This window comes from Artibeus jamaicensis, unplaced genomic scaffold (genome assembly GCF_021234435.1).
Source record: "Artibeus jamaicensis isolate MK-2021 breed Jamaican fruit bat unplaced genomic scaffold, CSHL_Jam_final contig_233, whole genome shotgun sequence".
Taxonomy (NCBI): domain Eukaryota; kingdom Metazoa; phylum Chordata; class Mammalia; order Chiroptera; family Phyllostomidae; genus Artibeus; species Artibeus jamaicensis.
This window is the reverse complement of record NW_026521486.1, coordinates 21,114,425-21,136,757: the sequence shown is the minus strand read 5'-3', so window position 1 is coordinate 21,136,757 and position 22,333 is coordinate 21,114,425. Positions and strand designations below refer to the sequence as shown.

The 22,333-nt window shown below is 50.4% G+C and overlaps 1 protein-coding gene across 1 annotated transcript in view; it reads right to left on the bottom strand.

The window, feature by feature from the left end:
• Window positions 1-10,025, bottom strand: part of CD9 (CD9 molecule) — a 31,580-nt gene extending 21,555 nt beyond the window's left edge. Inside the window, exon 1 of the mRNA XM_037160687.2 lies at window positions 9,813-10,025. Within this exon, the coding sequence (XP_037016582.2) occupies window positions 9,813-9,878 (66 nt within the window). The 5' untranslated portion in view covers window positions 9,879-10,025. The remainder of the gene's footprint in view (window positions 1-9,812) is intronic.
• Window positions 10,026-22,333: the final 12,308 nt, after the last annotated feature.

Genomic DNA, 22,333 nt, shown 5'->3' with positions numbered 1-22,333 from the left:
GGGAAGCCTTTGAAATGGGCATTTTGTAGGCAGACAGAAAGACAAGCCTGCTAATTCATCTTCTAAAAGGAAGAAAGCCTAGTGGTAACACTGCAGCTTTGAGCAATCCTGGGCAATGCAGCTTTACAGAGCTGGAGCAGTAAGCTATGGATGAGTGTGAAGGTTTAGGACAACCCTGATCTCTGGAAAATTTTGAGAGTGTTATTATAACAACTCCACGGCAGCTGCGGAAGCTGACATCTGAGCATCACAATAACAGCTTTACCTTAAACATCTCCTAATGACCCTGAGACTTTGGTTCTGTTATTGCCTTTACTGTCCAAATAGGGAAAGTGAGGCTTAAGGTCACCAATCCACTGCTGGAAATCTCCACTTCTAAAGAGTCAACTTCCCCCTCCCCTGACGGTCACCATGTGTGTGTTACTACATGTTGTGCATGTGTGTTACTACATACATGTTGCTCTCTTCCACATCATGGCAGCCCACCTGGGAGGTTGACAACAACAAAAAATCCAACCATCCTTGAGAAGCCAGAAGCCAGGTCTTTGGGGAAGCCAACTCCTGCCTCTGTGGCCAGATTAGCACCCTGCACACTGAGAAGATTATGTCACGCACCTTACCACCTATATAATTCAACATAAAAAAATCAAAATTATAAAATTAGTATACACAAGTTCAAAAAAGTGGTTACTTGCCCCACAATTGCTTGGGCTCGCCTGCATTGCTGGCATCCTAAGCACACACTCAGCCTGCCCCTGTGCAGCCTCCTTTTCTGGGGATTCTAGGGCCCCTGGGGCCCCCTGGAGGGAGCGGTGATGGAGGCTCAATAGCTACAGCCTGTGGGTGCCATCTTCTCCCTATGCCTGGCCCTTCTGAGCAGTTGTGTTTGAGTGTTTAAGCCTGGGCTCAGGCTGGTGCAGCGATAATGGGCACATTCCCTGTGGGAGCAAGTGAGAGAGTTCCCAGGGACAGGACGGGCCCACCTGTGAGGCTGCGACAACCCCTTCTGAACCTAAAAGTGCTGGTGGGAGTTCCTGACACCCTTCGAGGTCATTATGACCATCCCAGTTTGAGATGAGGAAAACAGGCTCAGAGAGGGAAACCAACTTGCCCAGGGTGGCAGAGCAGGTCTGGAGTGACTTAGCTGTCAGCTGTCTCCTTTTGTCCCACGTGCCTCATCCCCGGTGAAAGGGAGGTAGAGTGGTCTCCTCTCTGGCGTGTGGCAGAGGATGAAGGGCCTTGTAAACTTTTTCTCAGCATACTTTTATGGAAATTAGGGGGCGACCTGGTCTGAATAAGTTCAAGTGTTGAGAAATCCTCCATTCCAAGAACAAAGTCAGCCTCACTTAAAAGACAGAGCCCTTGGCCCTGGCCGGGCAGCTCAGTTGTTCAGAGCACCGTCCTGATGTGCCAAGGTTGATCTTTGGTCAGGGCACACACAAGAGCCAGCCAATGAATGCATGAATGGGTGGAACAACAAATTCGTGTTTTTCTCTCTCTCTCTCTCTCAAATCAATAATTTAATTAAATCCCAGAGCCCTTATTCTGCCTAAGAGGAGAAAACCTTCGGCTAATATAATGTGCTGGTGTTAAGTAGCTTGGGGCTGAGGGATTGGGAAGGAAGGCCTGCGCCCAAGGTAACCTCATTTCTAAGCAAGAAATCTCATTTCAAGTTTCCATCGTCTGCTTGCCAGACATGTAGTATATACTAGCCAGCCCATAAATCCGTTTGCTGCTAAAAGTAGGCATTTTGATCTTAACCAAAATTATCCCATGTGGAGGTTTGGGGATGTTTTGCTTTAAACTCATTTGTTTCCATTGCATATGCCTCCCTGAGATGTCCTGCGGCCACACACACACTCTTGCTTGTGCACCTTAGCCCCGTGGACCAGCTGGTTCTCATTCCGACCACGGAATGGGTTACCAGTCGCCCGCATAGCCCTGAGTAGTGGAAGATGCCCCCTTTTTACCCATTATAAGCAATGCCACGTGGTGCATGGATTGGCAAATGGCCCTCCTCCCCCATCATAGGTCATTCTGAGTACCAAGCCAGCAAGAGGTCAAGAGTCACGGTTCCCAAATTGCTCTAACTTATGACCTGCCCTATCCCTGCTTTCACTTTGGGTCTCTTAATTATTAGATAGCAAGCACCCCAATATTTGCTATGTCCCACATTCCATTCAAAGCACTTCTTCTGTATTGTTTAAGTTCTACAACAGACCCACCAGGTAGGTAACATTAACTTCCACGTTTTTAGACGAGGAAACTTGAGCACAGAAGTTAAGCAGCTTCTCTGAGATCACTTGGCAAATAAGTGGCCGAGTTAGAACTTGAACCCCAAATAGTTCGAGTGCAAAGCCCAAATTTTCAATCATTTTGCTAAACTGTTTGTCTTTTTGATCCATTTTGTGAATTTCAGAACCTAATTGTTTCACTTGTGTCTTTTCTCCCCCACAGGCACATCTGATCCCATATTAAAAGTGCCCGTCTATTCTTACAGGTCCCATGATAGCCCACCTGCAAGAAGAGCAGAAGGCCTACTTTCTGACAGGAAGGCACCTGCAAAGCCATGTGGCCCGCAGGTGCAATCTGAACCTGGCCTCGCGCTGGCAGAGCCCCAGGTGGACAGGATCTAGAGAGAGCGCCTGCACCTTCTCTTGCTGGCCTCTGCTAAGAGCTTTGCCACATCCTTGCTGCACTGGCCAGGAAGTCAGCATGGACACAAGCATCAGTCTCGGAGACAGCCTTCTCGTCCTCACTTCAGTACTACTGCAGGCCTGACAAATGCAGACGCTGCTGCAGCTGCCCACTGGCCACTGTGGGGAGTGTCCACAGGTGAGGCTGTGGTCCATCAAGTGGCCACTGTCCCTATGTCCCCTATAGGAATGACCCCAAGGTGGGACCCAGCTGCTGCCCTGTCCACGCAGCACCATCCTGCCAGTTAAGGGAATGACACAACATCACTGCGGGTCTGGGCCTGGGATCCTGGGAGGTACCTACAACATAAGGATAAGGCCAGCTTCCTGTATTGCTCAGAGTCCCTCCCTAAATTATTCGAGGTAATTTAATTCCCATTTGAAATGAGTTTTCTGGTCTGCGAGAAATCAGATGCTATCTAGTCTTAGGGCCATAACTTGTTGGAGGGGGGAGAGCAGAGTATGAGTAGATTTCCCCAGGACGTAGAAAGGAAGCTTTAAAAAGTTTGAGTGTGACACTGGGATCCACAGTCCCACATTGCAAGAAGCAGGTCGTTCATGTTGCACTGGGGTGAGAAGGAGGAAGACACTCCACAGGAAGGGTTTCCTGCCTCTGGAGTGCACACTCTGCTCCGGGAGAGCAGAGCTTCTCAGGAGCAGGGCTGCCGAGGGGGCTTGCCACCAAGCAGGGGGGGGGGCACTGGTGTGAGGGGCACTGGTGTGAGGTGCGCAGGCAAACTGGCACATTGCGATTGCTCACCTACAAGGGAAGAGGTGATTCTGATTTGAGCCTGTGAATAAAGACGTCTCGGTCCAATTGAGCTACTGTAACCAAGTACCAAAGACTGGGTGGCTTACAAATGACAATAATTTCTTTTTCATAGGTCTAGAAGCTGGGGAGTCCAAGATCAAGGTGCCAGCAGATTTGGTATCTGGTGAGGAATAGCTTCCTGGTTCACAGAGGGCTATCTTCTTGCTGTAATCACACACGGCAGAAGGAAAGAGCGCGCTCTCTGGGGCCTCTTCTTCTAAGGGCACTAATTCTGCTCACGAGGGTTCCATCCTCATGACCCAATCCTCTCCAAAGGTAAGATTTCACACATGAATTTTGGGGAGACACACTCAGTCTATAGAAAACTCTCTCTTAAAAACACCAAACTTTTAATTACTTGAAAAGCAACAAGTTCACAACTAAGTATGACTTCACTGATCTTTTCATTTAAAGCTTTAACAAATCAATTTTACCACTTTTTATGCCATCGATTCAATCAATGTAGATTTAAAGACAAATTAACACTAAAATGCTATAGGAATTTGTTTGGCATTCAGCAGAACAGTCTGGTTTACTTTACCATACTTTTAACCCCCAGTCAAGGACTTTCTGCTGTGATCCATGTGTTATATTCTGCACTTGGACACGAACATGCAGCTCAGACTGGAGGATAAGCAAGGGGCTGCCTCCTGAGCCCTTTGGAGGCAGCGGCTTGGTAGAGGTCAAGGGCCATTAGCCTGCCTGGGCCTGAGGTGTTCACTGGAACCTTGATGAATGTTGGGTGAGTTTTGTATGGTTACTTTCTTAATAGAGCCAGCACAAGCCACTGTTTCTGCTGCCCTGGGCAATGTTTGGTGAGAGGACTGAACAAGAAGGACCCTAAAATCCCAAATTTCTGATTTTTCTCCAAGCCAGTAGTCCTCAAACCTCTCTAGAATCAAATAAATATGGCCTCTCCCAAGTTACAGGTTCATCTTTCCTTGCTATTTAACCAGGCTGCCTGTCATCTCCTCAGGAGTCCAAGTCCCCAGACGACCCCCTGGGGATACTCCTCCTTTCCAAAGTCCTCAGGGACGAGGCTCTGAGCCTCCATTTCGTGGGAAGGAGGGGGAGGGAGAGACAGAGCTGCACTCCTCCTGAACAAAGACAGTTCACCCACACTATGGGAAACCCTGACCGAGGAACCAGAACTTGGCTGGAAGCTCATAAAGTTGGATTCTTCATGTGGACTAGAAATGCAAACACTCGTTAAATTAACTGAGAGTCAAAGCCACTCCTTGGGCAATGATTAAGCAGAGAGTCAGAGCAAAATGGTTGGGGAAGCGGGCTCCCCAGTCTTGGCTGCCCTGGATTGCCAGGGGCACTCAGGACTGCCTAATGCCCTCCCCAGAGTCCTCCGATTACACCACCAAGCAACCCCAGTGAGTGGCGAGGCCGACCGGCTCCTCACGGCAGAAACGCGGGATTCAACACGGAGCAGGGCTTGTCTGGAAACCAGGGGAGAGAGCCCAACATGAGGCGTTCATAACCGAAGTCCACGAGCCTCCAGAAAAAAAGCAAAGAAATGGGTATAATTGGAGGCAGGTGCCAGTGAGTGCGTGGAATTCCCTAAAAACGTTAAGATCCACCAGTCTAGGATGTCTAAATACAGTATTTAAAAACGGCCCAGCACTAAGTTTTTTTCTGGGGGGGGTGGGGGGTTGGGGCGAGGGGAGGAATTACCGGATGAATGTAATTATTATAAAATTATCTCATCTGGAGACGGGATACTGCTTTCCACAGCTGCATGCCATCACTTGATGGAAAATGAAAATGTCCCTGGACCAGCATTACTTTTTCCACAGGATGAAACCAAGCAAGGAATCTGCAGTCCGACTTCAAAACCATAAACTTAAAAAGTGTATTAAGATTGGCCCTTTTGGTCTCCTGAGTTCCTTCAGTTGCAAAGAACAGCTCTGGGGAGTTGAGAACATGGGTCCAATAGGCTCTCACCCAGATTTTCAACCCCCAAACAATGGCGTTGTGGCTCTTCCGTAGGAGGTAAAGATCATTCTTCAGGACTTTGGTTGAAGAGACCCAGCAGGTCCACAGAAAGTCCCCCTGACCCCAACACAGGGGGAGGAGGAACACGGAACCTAAATATGCAACTTCCTGAACAGCTTCACTCTCTTGTCCCCAACTCAACAAAGGTGGACTTGGAACCTACAGCCCCAGCGAGGCAGCGGGACCACGGAAGCCACAGAAACTGGGATCTCAGGTCCTTTACCCTCAGAGCCAGACACACCTGAGAAAGCCCATCAAGGCTTGTGTTCTTTAGAAAAAAGATGCTTTTGTAAGTCAAAGGTATCATTAAGTTCCAGACTGTGTGACCAATTCCCAAAGCCATACCTCCTCATGGCATGAAATCCAACAGGAAAAAAAGAGGCAAATCAAATACATGACACACAGCCCTGTGTGTAAGAGGCCAGATTCACATTCAACACAAAAGGAAGACTCGAGAACGGGGCTCTGTGAGGTCTGTGACAGAGAAGCGCTGACTGCAAAGGGGGTGCTCTGCTCTGGCAGGAATGGCCCTCAACAGGGCTGTTATCAAAGCCCTTCCGAGTGCAGGTCTTAACTAGCAGCTCCTTCCTTTGAGTATACAAGAGTAAGGTCTGGAATGGTGCCCATGGGCCACTTTGAAAAGAAAGGGGCAGAGCATGTGTGTAGAGGAATCCTCCCCATCAACGCCCCCCCAAAAAATCAGGAGAGTAAGACAACTATTGTGAAAAAGTGGGGGAACGCCATCCAGATTGCGGGCAGGGGAGAGGTCAGATTTTCCTTAGGAGATGCGCTCACCTGGCCTCACCTCACCTCGCCCCAGAGCTGCCAGCCTCAGTACAAACACAGCTGGCTGTTCCAGCGCTCGGGCTGTCCGGCTGCCAAAATCAGGAAGCCATTTTACTCAACAGCCCCAGCTGCTTGCTCAGGCCCCTGGTAAAAGCAACAGTTTCTGGGAGAAGCAGCAGGTTGGGTGGGAGGGGCTTTGCCCTCCCTCCAACTAGTCGACACCCTGCCCAGACCCAGAAACGGCCATGCAGTTTTATTTTTAGAGCGGAGCTGCCTCCCAAACTTGTAGCCACACATGAAATGGAGTCAGTGCCCAATCCAGAGCTGGAAGAATGCCTGTGGATTGGGAATGCGCTACTGAGTAACCTGTGGTCTGCACTTCCACACATTTTAGGGAATTGCTCCCCACCGCTCCACTCCCTCAACCTATTTTCAACTGGTGCACAACAATACTACAGGAAGTTTACTCTGCATCCAGTACTAAGTGCATCAAGTACATTCTCTCACCCCCCTCCCGCCCCCACGGGGCTGGCACCAGCCACATCTGGTGATGCATAAATCCAATCCAGAGCTGCTGCTCAGACCACTCAGCTGTACCACCAAGCTGGCTGAGGGTGATGAATGCAGCAACCCCAGACAGAGAGACCTCACTCAGGGGGAGCAGGGGGGGAGACCGTAAGGTTAACAGGAAACAGACATAAGAATCAGGCTCCGGAGGTAAAGGTCAAATGAAGCCAAGCTCCGAGGACCAGCCTTCGTGTTCACTGTACATCCCATTTCCCGACTTCCCTTCGGGCCTTGTGGGAATGCCCTATTGCTTTAGGCAGTGGCGAAGGGGCTGGAGCACAAAAGACTTCCAAGTGCGCTGGGGACACAGCTGGACTATCCCCTACTCTCTGAATTCCCATATAGGTCTTTGCCTCTGATTCTAAGAAGCCTCCGTCAGGTCCAAGGCAACACCATTTCTTAGGAAAGAGAAGTCCCTTGCTGTTTCCATCAGTGAGTGGGGGTAGGCGGTGAAAGGCAGTGAACAAAGGGGCAGAGGGAGATGTGGGGTAGGAACTGAGCCATTTCAGTGCAGGACTAGGGTTTGGGGGACACAGGTTCCTGACCTGGCCCTAGCCTTGGTTCTCCACCTACAGCTTGAGTTCACCACTGACACCAGTGAAATGTTTTCCTTCTCAACCTTTTTTTTGGGGGGGGAGGGGCATTTTGCCACATGACCCTGGATAAGTCATTTAACCTTTCTGGGTACTAGTTTTCCTGGTCATCAGTAAAATGGGAATAATGCTTTCTTTTCTGGCTATGTAGCCTGAGGGCTTGGACTTGCAAGACTGTTAAATGCTTTACCAGCAAATCGTACTATTCCATTATTCCATCATTGCTATAGGGACCCTGATACTATCAGACAATAATTAATTCAGAAAAATGTAGCTACTGCTTACTGCCTATACCAGCCCATTACCAGGCCCCCTGTTGGTTTTGCGATGGAGACGGCAGACAGGACTAGAGTAAGGGACAAGGGGTTGTGGTATTGGCTCTCTTGCTGTGGTCCTGGGCATATGGCCCCTCTCTGGCTCTCTGCTTTCTCACTGTAAATAAGAGGGCTGGAATGAATAACATCTAAAGCCATTCCTAGCTCTAAACCCAAACACTCCCAAAGTGAATCATTTCTGTTTCAGAGGACACGGCTGACCGGCAGCACCTAGCCCAGGCAGGGGCAGCTCTAAGTGTGGATGGGGTGGCAGGTTGGAGACAGGAAGAGGCTGAGCGGATACTGGAGTGGCACTGGGAGCCTCCCATCAGGCCCCCGCGTGTGCTACTGAACAGAGGGGGTGTGAGGACGCACTGGTGGTCAGAGGCCCCCCCAGTCTCTGATGCAGCCTAGACGGTCGGCTGAGAGAGAACCAACAGACCAGCAGGGGACAGGCTGTGTTAGGGAGGGCAGAGGAAAACTCTCCAAAGGACAGAGGTGGGGCCAGCTCGCCTTCTGACACTTTTCTGGTGCCGGGAGTTGCTGAGAGGAGGGAGCAAGCCTGGCAGCTGGCTGGCTGGCTGCTGGGAACGCCAAGAAGGGGAGGTGCCCACCACAGGAGGACGTCCTTAAAGCTGGCCAAGGGTTGGGCAGGGGCACACCTATGTGCCATCCACACAAGTGCAAGTATTAGGTGTGGCGACTCTCGCCAGGGGAGTCCAGTCTCTTTGCTGGTCAGCTCCAGAGAGAGAATTAAATATCAGGTCTGCCCCAGGTTCATGGGGACTCCAGTGACCAGCTTCAAGGGAACAAGTACATTTTTTTGTTACCAGCCTCTAGTGGCATGCCCCTGTTCTTACATCCATCTCTCTTGGAAAGGAACTTCCTTCCCAACCTCCTTCCTGACTGCAAATACTGTCCATCCGTGTGCAGGGGACGTGGCCCTCAGAGCCAGAGCACAAAGGTCCCCTAGTCCTTGCTTCTGTCTCTGGGTGGTCCCTCAGACCCCCAAGGGAAGGTGTCAAGGCGGCACTCCCCTTTTCTACTGCCTCCCCGGGCTTCCCTGTCACACAGTGTAGAGCGCTGCCAGCAGCGGGAGTCCTGGAGCCGCGGGCCCGGTGTCCGCCCCCGCCCGCCCCGCCCCCCCGCCGTGAAAGTGCGCTCCCGGTGGCCCCACCTCGCCACTCGGTGGGCAGGCGGGCAAGGGCCCGAGGCTGCGGGCCCTGGGGCCAGTACCTGATCTCTCCCGGAAACGGAGAAACACACTCTTCCCACTAGAAGCGCTCACGGGGAACCTGCCCCTCCTCTCCCCAACTCTCCCAGAATTCTCCCCAGTCCAGATACTTATCGCCCTTGGGGGGAAAATATCAAGACAAGCTAGTCTTTCAGGTAATTTGGAAGGACCTCGGACTTTCTCACGGTGGCTTAGAACCAAAGTTTGAAAGAATAGGGGGAAGAGGGCCGGGGAAGGTTCCCCTTCGAGTGCGGAGGGCCCCCGACTCCAACTTGGGGACGGGGTCCGGGCCACGCACGGCCCGCGCGCCCCTTCCTCTCCGGTGTGAAAGTGCCAAAACCTCTCGGCGGAGCTTCCCCGGGCACCTAAGACCCTCAGAGCGCCTGCATTCTCCCCTTCTCCGCCCCCCCCACTTGCGAGACTCCCCCCAGTCGGGAACAGCACTGCCCGCCTAGGTCCCCTCCGGCCGGGGTCTGAAGCGCCCAGGAACGAAGGGCCTCCGCTTCGCCCCGCCGCCTTTCCCTCCACACCCTCCACTCGGAGGGGCGGACGGAAACCCCAGCCCACAGCCTTCACGCCCCAGCGCACCGGGGCCCCCCGCGTCCCCTAGCCTGCGGGGCTTCGGCGAGCCCCCCAAGAACGTGCCCGCCCCGCCCGTCTTCGGACTCGGCGGAGCAGCGCCCTTTCTCCTCTGCTCCGAGCCCCCCGGGCGGGCAGTGCCAGTTACCGCCGCCTCGACCGCGGGCAGGGTCCCCGGGGCGGGCGGGCTGCCCGGGAGAGGAGCGCGCGGCTGTGGCGCTCACTCACCCAGAAGATGAAGTTAAAGCCGAAGAGCAGGTATTTGATGCACTTGGTGCCTCCTTTGACCGGCATGGCGAGGGCTGGACTGGCCTGAGCTGCACTGAGGTGGGACGGAGGCGCGCGGCCGGGACACGCAGGACCAGGAGGGGACTGAGGAGCGGGCGGCTGCGGGCTGGCCTCCGGGTTGCACTTTTAAAAAGCACCAATCCTTCCAGCGCGCGGCGGGCGGCGGCGCGCAAGTGCCGCGGACTCCGCCCCCAGACCCCGCCCCCGGCCCCCGCCCGGGCCCCACCTGCCCCGCCCCCGCCCAGGTTCCGGGGATCCCGGCTCCCGCGGCCCTCCAGCCCCGCCCTTGTCTCTTTCCCCCATTGTCTCCGGCTCGGCCAGCCCTGAGCGCTACGGGCCTTTCCCTCCCTCCGCTGTGCTCTCTGTTTCCTCCCAGCCAACTGACCCGGGGTCTCTGCACACCGCCACCCCAGGCGGCTTGTACCTGAGACTCAAGCCTCACCTCTCCGGTCCTCACCCGGGAGATTCGGGCCTTCCCGCCCGAGCCCTCTACTTTGGGAGAACTTTCCCGGGTCGGCTCGCCACCCCGAGCCGGCCGGCCGCGCCATGAGGGCACTTCTGGTTTTGGCCTCGATCTGGAGAGAAGCAGTCAGGCTTTATTTCTCTCGGGGCGGCTCCTTGAAAACACTCACTGAGGACACTCGTATCTGGCACCTCATGCGGAGTAGGGGGAATTAGAAGCTTGTAGTCCAGGTGGGAGAAGATAGTCCGGTGGTTTATGGAAGTAATTCTCAAATGTCCATCAATGAATATGGCAGGAGGTGGGGCAGCCCGGGACACTTCCTGGGCTTGCGGTTTAGGTGCCCCGAGAGGGGCAGAGAGAGTTTGTAGCTGGGCTTCTGTTCCTGCCTCTGCTGCACATCGCCCTCTCTTGCCCTTGGGACGGACTTTCTTTCCAGTTTCTCACTAGAAAGGAGATTCCTCCTTCTTTGGAAGTTCCAAAACCCCTTCGTATTTTTTTTTCAAAATGAAGTTACCTTAAGTGTTCATTTTTGTTACAAAAGCAAAACCTATTCATTGCAGAAGGTCAGAAAATAACAACAAGCAAAAAGAGCATAACTCAAGATTTGACGCACCAGCATTTGTTGTGTTTTTCTTATTTTTTTCCTAGCACTTTGTAGCTCTTATTTGGCTGTTTATTTTCCTTGTTAGATTAGTCTCATTGAGTTATTTATTCAAAAACATTTTTTCACTATCTACTTATGAGGGCCATTATTAGGAGCAGGAAGGAGTTGCACCTGTTTTTCCTCTCCAGGAACTGAGTCCACTTGGGTAGCGATTCAGGCAGCTGGACCGCTGGAGGGGATCTGGGTGCTGTGTGTGTGGGGGGGCGGGGCGGGAAGAGGGAGAGATAAATAGATAGATGTGGCGGGAAGGTTAAATGAGTTAAAAGGAGGGGCCTCTGACTCAGACTTGGAAGCTGCAGAACCACAGGGAAAGTCGTTGCAGACCCAGGGAATCTTGGGTAGAGCCTGGAACTGGGTCTGCCCGGGGTCTGGGCTGGAGCTCACAGTGTGGGGAGGTGTATGGGAAGGTAAAGGTGGGGTATGGTGCAGAGGAGCCTCCTGGTCCTACACTTTGCATTTTGAGGTGAGGGGCCACTGAAAGGTTAAGGGCTGTGTGGTTCAGTTCAATCCCTACCTTTAGTTGAGTGGGGGAGGGCAGGAGGGGAAGGCAGTTGTCTTCTTAAGGGTAATGATGGTTGTTTGCATGTCCAGGCCTTGGCTCAGAGTTTTGGTGAATTAGGAGGGAAGTTGAGGTGTTGTACCTGGGGACCCGCAGTCTGGTGCTGTGAGGGAAGCAGCAGATGAAAGGCGAGCTGAGGGCTGAGCGGAGACCAGCTAGGAGGCTGTTGAGTGGTTCAGGTGAGAAGCAAAGAGAAGTGAACTGGGGCAATGCAGTGGGACCAGAGAGAGTACAGCAAAAGCAGAAGAGGGGACAAGGGTCATCAGAGTCGGAGCAGCAGGACGCAGATTACGGAGAACTCTGTTCATTTACGCAGTTTCTGCATTTCTTGAGTGCCTGCTGTGTTTTATGTGTAGTACCGTGTGCTGACATGAATTGACCTCTATCCCCCATGAAAGACTCAGTTATAGGGCAGATGGAATGTTTGCTTGGGGCGGGGCAGTGAGGGGGGAGATGTGGCCTGGAAACAGGCAGAGGCGCAGGGTGTGTCCCCAGCTCTGCCTGAGTCAGGAGAGAGATGTCCCAGTGCAGGGGGACGCTTCAGGAACCAACTTTGGAGGGCAAGTCAGCAGACAAGCTGAGGAGGGGACTCCTGGCAGAAGGAACTTGTGTAAAGGCACAGAGCACGAAGCCACAGGCAGCCGGCCCGTGTGAGAAACCACCAGCAGTGGGTGAGACTGGCAGCAAAGGAGGAGGAGGAAGGAGCCGAGAAAATGGGGCCCCCTTACATGTTGCCTAATGTCAAGAGCAGCCAAGCAGAGGAAGTGTGTCACTGAGGAGGATGGCTGGGCACCAGAGCCTGTGAAGGACTCTGAGGTAGAAAGCAGACAACGCCCCACTGAGCCAGGGAGTCAGAGCTCCTCCTCTTGGGAGAACAGGTCTAAGGAAAGAAAATATTTTATCTTTTTACATTCTGACTCCCCCCTTCCTGCCATTAACAAGCACAGCGGGGAGGAATTTAGTAAATGTTTAAGCTTATAATAGAAACTACTTCTTAGGGTAATTGTATTGAAAAAGGTAATCAACTGCAGGGCTTACTTAGTACAGTGCCTGCCCCAGAAATGCTCACAAAATGTTGGCTCTTGCTACTGTTATTATTATTATTTATACTCCAGGGACAATTGTGGGGCGACTACAGTTAGACACCAAGTTACATGCAGTCAGAATCCTTGTAGTGTGAAGTGAGGCGATCGGGTTCTGTTCTTGGTTGTTCTTGCTTTCATTTATTTGGACAGGTCACTTGTTCCCTCTGGGCATCAGTCTCCTCACCTGAACCGAGAGCATTTTGGATGACCTGTCTCCTCCATCCTGGCATTCTCCAGTGCACTAAGTCTCGGGGCCAGACTGTGTTTGTTACAGGCAGTTTAGTTTTACAGGCAACCAGGAAAAGGAGAGATGGAAAAAATATGCTTTGCTTTAGCAGCAAGGGGAAAATCTGGGTAAGCCCCTGAGTCAGAAGTCACATGGAGACACGAGGCCTTCCAGGATTTGTGGTGCTGGAGTGGGAAAACTTCCCCTCCCTTTCCTCAGGGCATCCTGTTTCTGGAAAAAACCTAGGGTTGGACCAGGGTCCCGCCACTTTGGCTCTTGTGCCCCCCCTGGTGGTAATATTTGAACATGCAGGGGCCTGGTGTGCTAATGACCCCTCATCTCCATATCCCTGGGATGGCTCATCCCCGCAGCTGTGGGAGGCAACAGGAAGGGCCCACACTCACAGGCCACCGAGGCCCTCCCAGGCACCACACCAGTGGCCATTTGGAGGCTTGTTTTCTTCTTGATGCTGCTGCGGCATTTGGCCTTGCTGACCATCCCTTCTTTTCAGACATTTCTCCCTCAGTCTCTGGCACACTCCTTTGGTTCACTCCCTTTATTTCTAGAAACACATTTATGTATGTATGTATCTATGTATGTATGTATTTTATAGAGAGAAGGAGAAGGAAGGAGAGAGGAAGAGAAACATCTATGTGAGAGAGAACCATCAATCAGTTGCCTCTCATATGCACGCCGTCCGGGGACCGAAACTGCAACCTACATATGACTGGGGATCGAACTGGCTCCCTCTCACCCTGTGGGATGATGCCCAACCAGTGTCCACGCTGCTCAGTGCTGGAAACGTCTTTGCTGTTCCTTTTACTGAGCTCAAATGCTACCACTCTATGAAGACGTTCTCCACGCCTGCGTTTTCCTCCATGGCTTACTTTGCCTCTGTCATGTGGGATTCATTGCTGTCTATCCTGTTCCTCTGTGTGTGCACTTGCATCTGATTCGTTTCTGAGTTCCCCATAGCGCCCAGTCCCTTGCCGGCCCGGAGCAGGCCCTTTGCCAACATGTGGGAAAACCGTGAAGGAGTGGGGCTTCCTCAGGCTCCGCTCCTCGGCCCTGTGTGCCCTCTCTCAGCTCTCTCGCTGAGCACTCATCCCCTGTTCTTACTCCCACCATTTCTCTTTTTAAAAGATTTATTTATTTATTTTTAGAGAGAGAGGAAGAGAGGGAGAGAAACATCAATGTGAGAAGGAAACATAGATCGGTTGCCTTTCCGTCCGGGGACCGAAACCACCACCCAGGCCTGTGCCCTGACTGGAGTGGACCCACCCTTTCCCTTGGTGGAACAGTGCCCAACCAACTGAGCCACACCGACCGGTGAGTGCTGCACCAGTGACTTTTCGACGAGGTCAGGCGCATTCGGGGCGGTGTGGCTGTAGACTACATCAGTGACTTTCAAAGAAAACATTTCCCCGTCCTTTAGAGTGACTGAGGATCCCCAATTATAAGTATCGGAGTAGGTTATGCTCTTACTGATATGCTGAAACACAGTCTAATTTTGAAGGCTTTCTAGGGGAGTAAGGTCACCTACAAGACATGAAGTAGGAGTTTGTTTGACATTGCTTCCATCTGTAAGACAGAAAGATATTTAGAACATTTTTTGCTAAATGTACCCAAATATTTTCATTGTGTTTGAAAGGAATAAGTTCTTTGTACCATGGGGGTAAACATGGGGAAAGTAGTGAAAAGAGTATGTTATTGCTTTTGAAAGATGACTTTCAGGTCTTCTTGCAGTTCAGTGGTCCGTTGTTCCCCTGGTACTTTCTTTGGTGTGATGAGTCCAAGGTTTTATTCCTGCCAGCTTCACCATGACTGGGGTGGTGAGGAGTATGTCTCAAGGTCCAGTCAGCCTTTCTTCTAGTTGGCTTCTGGGGATCTTGTCTTCCAAGTCTTGAATAGCACTTTATATCCTAGCACAAAGGATTGTAGCAAACCTCTGGGGGAGAGACCTCTAATACGAGTGAGGTCCTTAATTATAGCTAAGACCTGCCCACACACCATTTCCTAAGGACTCAGTTGAATCCCCCTTCAAGGAGCCACCTTATCCTGAGCAGGGCAATAGGTAAAACTTGATGCCAATAGAGATGAGTTTCTTGGCACAGCTTGGGTATATTTTCCTTCAAGGTGATTCATCTCCTCTACCTTCCCAGAAGCCTGAGGTCTCCATGCTGTGTGGAGTCTCCACTTGATTCTTAAAAATTTACTAACCTTCTGTGTACTTTTTGAATGGGAAGCAGGTCTGTTTTCACTCTGGATGCTGCCAGGGAAGCTAAAGCGAGGGGTTACTTCCTTCAGGAAGGCTTTCACTCCCTCTGAGGATTTCTCAGTTCTAGTGGGATAGGCTTCGACCTGTCCTGAAAAGGTGTCAACAGAGACTAACAGATATTTCCACCCTTGGACCCCCAGCATCTGGGTGAAGTCCCTTTGCCAGTCCCCGAATGGGCATTGCCGCTGGTGTTGCTTCCTTTCTTTCTTTTGATGGGGATCTGTCTTAGGGTTGTTCTTCTGGCACACGACATGTCCAGCTGTTATTTTTCGTGTGGTGTTAGAAATTCCAGGACTTGTGAACCACGGTTGCATATACATGGTTAATGAGTCCCTTACACAGTGAGTGACTTCATGCAAATGCGTCATGACTGGCTCTCCTAACTGTCCAGGAAGCAGTATAACTCTTTCCTTATTCTTTCTCCATCTGTTATTGGGACCTTCTTCACCAACCCCACCTCTTAGCTTTCTCTAAGTCTGTCGTCAAACATTCAGGGTCAAATTGCGACAAGTCCAGAACAGGTACCGAAGGCATTATAAATGCTCCTTTAGCAGGCTTTTGCTGTTGTCATTGCTTGAGCAGCCAGATTGTTTCTTTTAGCCACGGTGGTGTCCTCTTTCTGATGCCCCAGGCAGTGCATAACTGCCACCTGTAAGGCACCTGGTCAGCTTCTAGTAATTTTAAAATTCCTGCTGCCTGCCTAATTTCCTTTTTATTACAGGTTAATAGTCCTCTTTCCTTCCAGGCAAACCAAGTATGTGCAAAATGAGGAAAGCATACCTTGAGTCAGTGTAGACATTCACTCTCTTTTCCTGTAATAGTTCCAGTGCCCTCCTCGAAGCAATCAGTTCAGCTTTCTGGGCAGAGGTCCCCGCGGTAAGGCCTTGGCTTCTACTGTTACTTCAAGAGTCCCAACTGCATCCCCAGCCTCTCTGTTTCCTCTGTCCATGTAACTGCTTCCATCTGCATAGAGTCCAGTCTGCCTCTTCTAGAGGATGGTCCTATAAAGCAATCTGCTAGAATACACTTCATCAATTATTTCAGCACAGTCATGCACTACTGTGGCTGAGTCAGGCTCTGAGAGAAGGGAGGCTGGGTTTAACTTACAGTTTGGAGGGAGACATTGGTATTGTTGAGAAGAATGACTTGGGTATCTGCCCGTTCTTCCAGCAATGAGCCACAAATTTCCTTTTTTGCTCAACACTTCGTGGGGTGCATAAATGATGATAGGCTGTCCCAAAGAAAACTTTTTATCTTCCTGTAAAAGCTTGCAGGTGGCTGCCACAGCTGTCCAGCAGGCTGGCTATCCCAGGACAGGGAAATCTAATTTCTTGGACAAATATGCGGTGTGCTGTGGAATGTTACTAAGCATTTGGATGAGGATACCTGGGGCAATGCCTTGCCTTTCATGAACACATAATTGAAAGGGCGTTAGTAGCTTTAAAAGCCCCAAAGCTAGTGCACCTTCAGGGACTCCAAGCTTGAGTGCACTCCTTTATCCATTCTAGAGGGCTGTATCTGGTCCTTTCAGAGCTTCATACAGTGCTTTAGCAATGAGCCCCAGGTTTGGAATCCAACGGCAACAGTAGCCCACCATTCCCTGGAAACCTCTAAACTGTTGCCTGGTGTTGGGAACTCTCATTTGAATTATGGTTTCTCCTCTGTTTCCAGTAAGATTCCTTTTGCCAGGTTCAGGCAGGAACCCAAGAAACCTTACCGCTAGTTGGCAAATCTGGGCTTTCTGTGCTGATATTTTACAGTCACGGGATGCAAAACATTTCAAGGTAGCTAGCTATCGTTATTAGTTAAACATTGCTGAAATGATGTCCTGGTAATTAAGAGGTCATCTACATATTGCAACAGAGTTCCTCCTTGTAGTTTTAAATCCTTTAAGTCCTGGCTCTGGATCTCCCCCCAAATCATGGAGAATTCTTGGACCCTTGTGGTTAAGACTGTCCAGCTGTACTGGGTCTTGTCTTGAGAATCTGGGCCCTGCCATTCAAAAGCAAACAATGATTACGAGTCTCCATCAACTGGAATGCAAAAGAGGGCACTTTTTAAGTCCAATACTGGGCACCAGAGGCTGTCCCCAGGTGTACTGTTCATCAAAGTATAACGAATTCAGGACAGTGGGGTGAATGTCCTGTACAATGTCATTTATGGCCCTTACATCGTGTACAAATCGATACGCATTTGAGTGGGGTTTCTTAACAGGCAATATGTGTGCATTGTATGGGGAGCAGCAGGGCCAAATAAACCCATATTCCCAAAACTTCTGTTATTATTGGGTGTGTTCCGTCTAGGGTCTCTTTCTGCTAGGGGGACTGCCTCTTGTTGGGAGTCCCTGTCCCTCGTTTGAGGTCAGCTTTAACAGGAGAGGCTCGCTCAGGGCTCCCTGGCTTTCCAGCAGCTGACACAATGGGGTTTACCAGATTCTCGATTTCTTTGGGTCAGGATCGCTTTTCTTCTTCTTGTGGCTCCATAAGGAACTTCCAAACACGCTCTGGAGGGACCTGCAGTTCTTCTGGAGAGAAAGTGGTCTGAGCACAGAGTTTGGACGGCAGGTCCCTTCCCAGAGAGGAAGTGGGCACTCCAAATTTGTGCCCCGTGGCCCCCCAGTCCAGGCAGCCAATGAGACCCCCACCAAATACCCAGACTTACTGGGGAGTTCCAAAGCTGTCCTGGAAGGAATGGCCAGAATATGGAACCGGAAAAGTGGCGTTCATGCTGCCTGTCACTACCAGAACCAATCAGTAGGGACAAAGATTGAGTCTTTACAGGTGCTTTATTCAGATGGCTGGTTATTTACCCTAAAAAACATCTTAATATTGCATCTCAGGCTGACCTTTTTAATAAGGAGATGAAAAGGGTAGGTAAGGGGTTTGGAATTCAGGGAGAAAGGTTAGATAAAAGTTGCAGCCCAGCGATTTCCCTACCATCTCAGCAATGATGGACATTCCCACTCTGGAGCACAATGGCTCATATACCATCTTGATCCCTTGCAGTCCTCCTGGGGCACAAAGGTTGAATTGCTTGTGAGCCTCCTGAAGTCAGGGTAGGTCCAGTCAACATTCCAGTTCCTGCAGCGACAGCTTTCTACATGCATTAGTCCCTCAGCCTATTAACAAGAGGCTAAACCTAAAAATTTTTAAGTCTTGAGTTCTCCCATTAACTTGGCATTTCCAGTTTATATCCTTCAGCTCCCACCACCTTGGAGCTCCAGGATCTGTTTTCTTTAGAAGACTGGGGGCAGGGAGGTGTTGTTTAATTTTGTAGATGTGGAAACTGTCCACACCTGAGAGATTTTGTACTCAGATTTCACCAGTTTTTCCACTAATATCCTTTTTTTTTGGTTCCAGAAGCTAGTCGAGCATCCCAATTTGCATTCCTTTTAATTCTCTGAACTCGCTGGGCTTTATTCCTGTCGCTCCACCTTTGACCTTGTCATCCTCTGTCTACAGTAGCTTTCCTGTTCCCAGCAAACTCTTACTCGTCCTGCAGCAAACTGTTTTTAAGGTCAGGGTTAGGGTGGGGAACTTGGTAGGAGTGGGGTTTACAGACCTGGCTGTCAGCAATATTAAGTGAGGATTGCCACTCCCCCTTCTATACTCAGGGTCTCATTGGACTGTCATTTGGTTTTCAGGAGCCATTTATGCAAATCCAAGCAAATGCTCACATTTATTATTACTCACTCCCCCCTCTCCCAGCTATGGTTACTTAAGGGACTGCATCTACAGGTGACTTTCACTGCACAGTGCAGGCTGCTGGTGGCAGAACCAGACCCAGAACTCAGGTCTGCTGGCTTCTGCTGTCATCGGCTCCTTCTGTCCTTCGTGCTTTACCTGTCCCCACTTCTTCCTCTTGTTCAGTGTGGGTGTGCTTTGGTGTAACATTTGGCTCAGTTTGGTGGGTGGTGGGTTTTCTGTGATTTCTTAACCACCTTGTACATTTAGAGCAATTGCATCATCCTCGGCTTTGGGGACTTTCCTCAGGCTTCTCCAGGCTAGACTGTCACTGGTGTCCCCACCATCCTTTCACCCACCTCTGTCACACAGGCCAGGAAACCCCCCCCTCGGAAGCGTCAGCCCCTGGGCTCCCCAATTCCGTCCATTACCTAGACCTTGGTGCAGCCTTCCACCACCACCATCTTTTCTGCCCTGAGTCCACACTGCTTGGGGTGCTTTCCCTCACCCGCCACCCTTCGGGGCCCTTTAGAAGGCTGGCTCCACACGCATCTTTCTCTAAATTTAATTTTTAGGTAGCCCATTCATTTACATGATTGAAAGTAAAGATATAAAAAAGTAGGCAGGGACATGTGCGTCCTGGACACCGTTGTGGATTAAGAGAGATTTAGGAGACATGCGCACAAGTGCCTGTGTGAGCCTTACTCGGGTCCTGATTCAAATGGGCCAATTATTTTAAAACGTTTTGTAGGCAATTAGGGAAATTGAAATATGGACTAAGTGTTAGATAATATTAAGGAAATGTTGCTAATTTTATTGGAGGTGATGCATACTGAATTGTATATGGCTAGAATGATATAATGTCTGGGATTTGTTTTACATTTTTCTGCCTCTTCCCAAAAAGTGAGGAGAAAAGTGGAACTGTAATGGGGAATATATACACTATACTTATATAAAGCTACCCATATTAATCCTAAAAAATATTAGGCCCAGCTTGTTACTCTAAACTGATTTTTCTCTCAAAGCTGACGTTTTCATGTTAATAGTTTTCTTTCTGAAATGTACTTCACTAGAACTGACAGGTTCAGTCCCTGTGTAAACCTTGGAAACAGTCTGACCTTAGGGACCTGCTCACTCAGGGACATGGACCATAAAGTGTCCTTGCTATGTCCCACGTAGGGACCTACAAGGACACTGCCTGCATGGTCACAACCCCTCCCCCGATCTCTTTGTTCTGCTTTCCCTCTCTTTCCTCCTTGTAAAAACCTCAGCCTGCACTAAAATGTTATGTTGTAACCGGAACTTAGTATTCTCCCAGCTGGTAGTCAAGCTTATGTCAACCTTGTGCTTCATTCGGTTCTGGCTGCAGCTGGCATTGGCCACAAACCACAGGTGTCCCAGGAAGGGAGGAATGCTGAGACAGATAGATAACACTGGAACAAAGGGAGTGAGCTTAGGAAGAAGCTGTGTGAATCCCCTTTAAGAATCCACCCACACTTTACTCCCAACAGAAACAGCACGTCTGTTCTCCACCTAGGAATTTTCTCCCTCCTGAATTCCCACCAACTCCCTGTAAGAATTCCTGGCCTAACCAGAGATGTTAAGATGGGCTTTGAGACATGAGTCCCCCGCATCTTCCAGGTGGCCAGCATCTGAAGAAGCCACTTTCCTTTACACTAGGGGCTGTCACTCCAGTATTGACTTTTGAAGTGGCAGGCAGCCAGACCTGCCTTGGGTTACAGGAGCAGCTCGGCAAAATGATGGTCATTGTTGATGCCGGGCGATAGGTAAAGGGATCATCAAACTATTTTCTCTTGTGCATGTGAGCACTTCTATAACAACACCCACGACAACACAGAATCTCCACCCAACCTTGTCCCCTGTCAGTCTAGTTCTCCTATCACCAATATTATACCCTTCTTTATGCAAATAATGCATATTAGTATTCACTTCTCCCCCTCTCCTTTTTTCAGCACCTTGCTACTGACGCACTTGCTTTCCCCTTTTACTATACATGGTAGGCAGAACAATTCCCCCTCCTTCTCCAAATGTACACATCCTAATCCCTGGAACTTGTGCATTTGTTACTTTATGTGGCAAAAGGGACTTTGCCAATGTGATTGAGGTCGAGGATTTAAGATGGGGCGATTATCCTGAATTATCCAGGTGGACCCAGTCTCAGGATGTGGATCCTTAGAACCAGACAATCTTACCCATGGTCCGAGAGAGGTGTGATTGAAGGTCAGAGAGACAAAACAAGGCTGGTTTTGAAGCTGAAGGAAGGGGCCACAAGCCAAGCACAAGAGCAGCTTCGAGGAGCTGGAAAAGGCAAGGAAAGACCTTTTCCCCGGAGTCTCCGGGAGGGATGACAGCCTTGCTGGCACATCGACTTTAGCCCAGTGAGACTCACGTGTCAGGCCTCTGACCTACAGAAACGGAATGTGATAAACACGTGTGTCCAGGCTTGCGGTAGTTTGTTACAGCAGCAATGCAGACTGAGCTCGGTGTGTCTTGGGGACATTTCTGTACCAGGGCAGGGATTGCAGGAGCATCAGTTCCTCAGTTACACAGGGGGTCTGGAGTCAGACCTGGTTCTGCCACACATTAGCTGTGCAATTTGGGGCAAGTTATGTTAACCTCTCTGAGCTTGTCTCCTTGTCTGTAAAAAAGTCAGTAAGAGCACCTGTCTCACAGGGTTGCTCTGTGGATTAAACCATATAATGTGTATAAAACATTGAGCATACTTCCTGGTACACAGTGAATGCTAAAAAAAATGACAGCTGTTAATAACAGCATTAACATTATTATTACCATGACAAAGAGCTTTCCCTCGGTTCTCCAGGTCCCGTCAGCTTTCGTGAATGCCTGTTTGTGCAGCAAACACCCCCTCTTATCTTTCGAGCTTGTTTCCTTTGGTGTGCGAGCCCCACTTCCCTGGACGGGGGTCAGCGGAGTGAGGGTGGGGGCTTTATGCAGGTGTCCTGTGCCAGGTGTTCGGGATTGCATACTGCCCGAGGGATCGATCAGTCCACAGGCAGCTTCCAAGGGACTGCTCTCTCGTTCTTTCCAAAGCTGAGATTCTCTCCTTGCTGTGCTAAGGGCGTGTCAAGGGTACAATTTGTACATTTTTTTCTGCCTTTTAGATGAGTGAGGGGGTGGTAGGAGTTGGCAGGAGTGTGGACTTGAAGGTCAGAGATGTGGGATCTAATCCCAGCTCTGCTACTTACTTGGCTGGGTGGCCCAGAGAATATGTTAAGTCTGTAGAAAAGGGATGAAAACACCTACCTTCCAGGGTCCCCGTGGGCCCCTGTGGGAAGGATCCCCAACGTGGAGCACACTCAGTACATCCTGCTTCCCTTCCTTCCTGCTCTGGCCACGCCTCCTGGGGTCCAGAACTGCTTCTAGGGGAGGAGATTTGGACGCTGCCCCTCCCCCTCTCTGCTACTCTGGGAGGGACGGTCTTAGTCTTCAGTCCTTCCCTGCCCAACTTCCGGCCTCCTCTC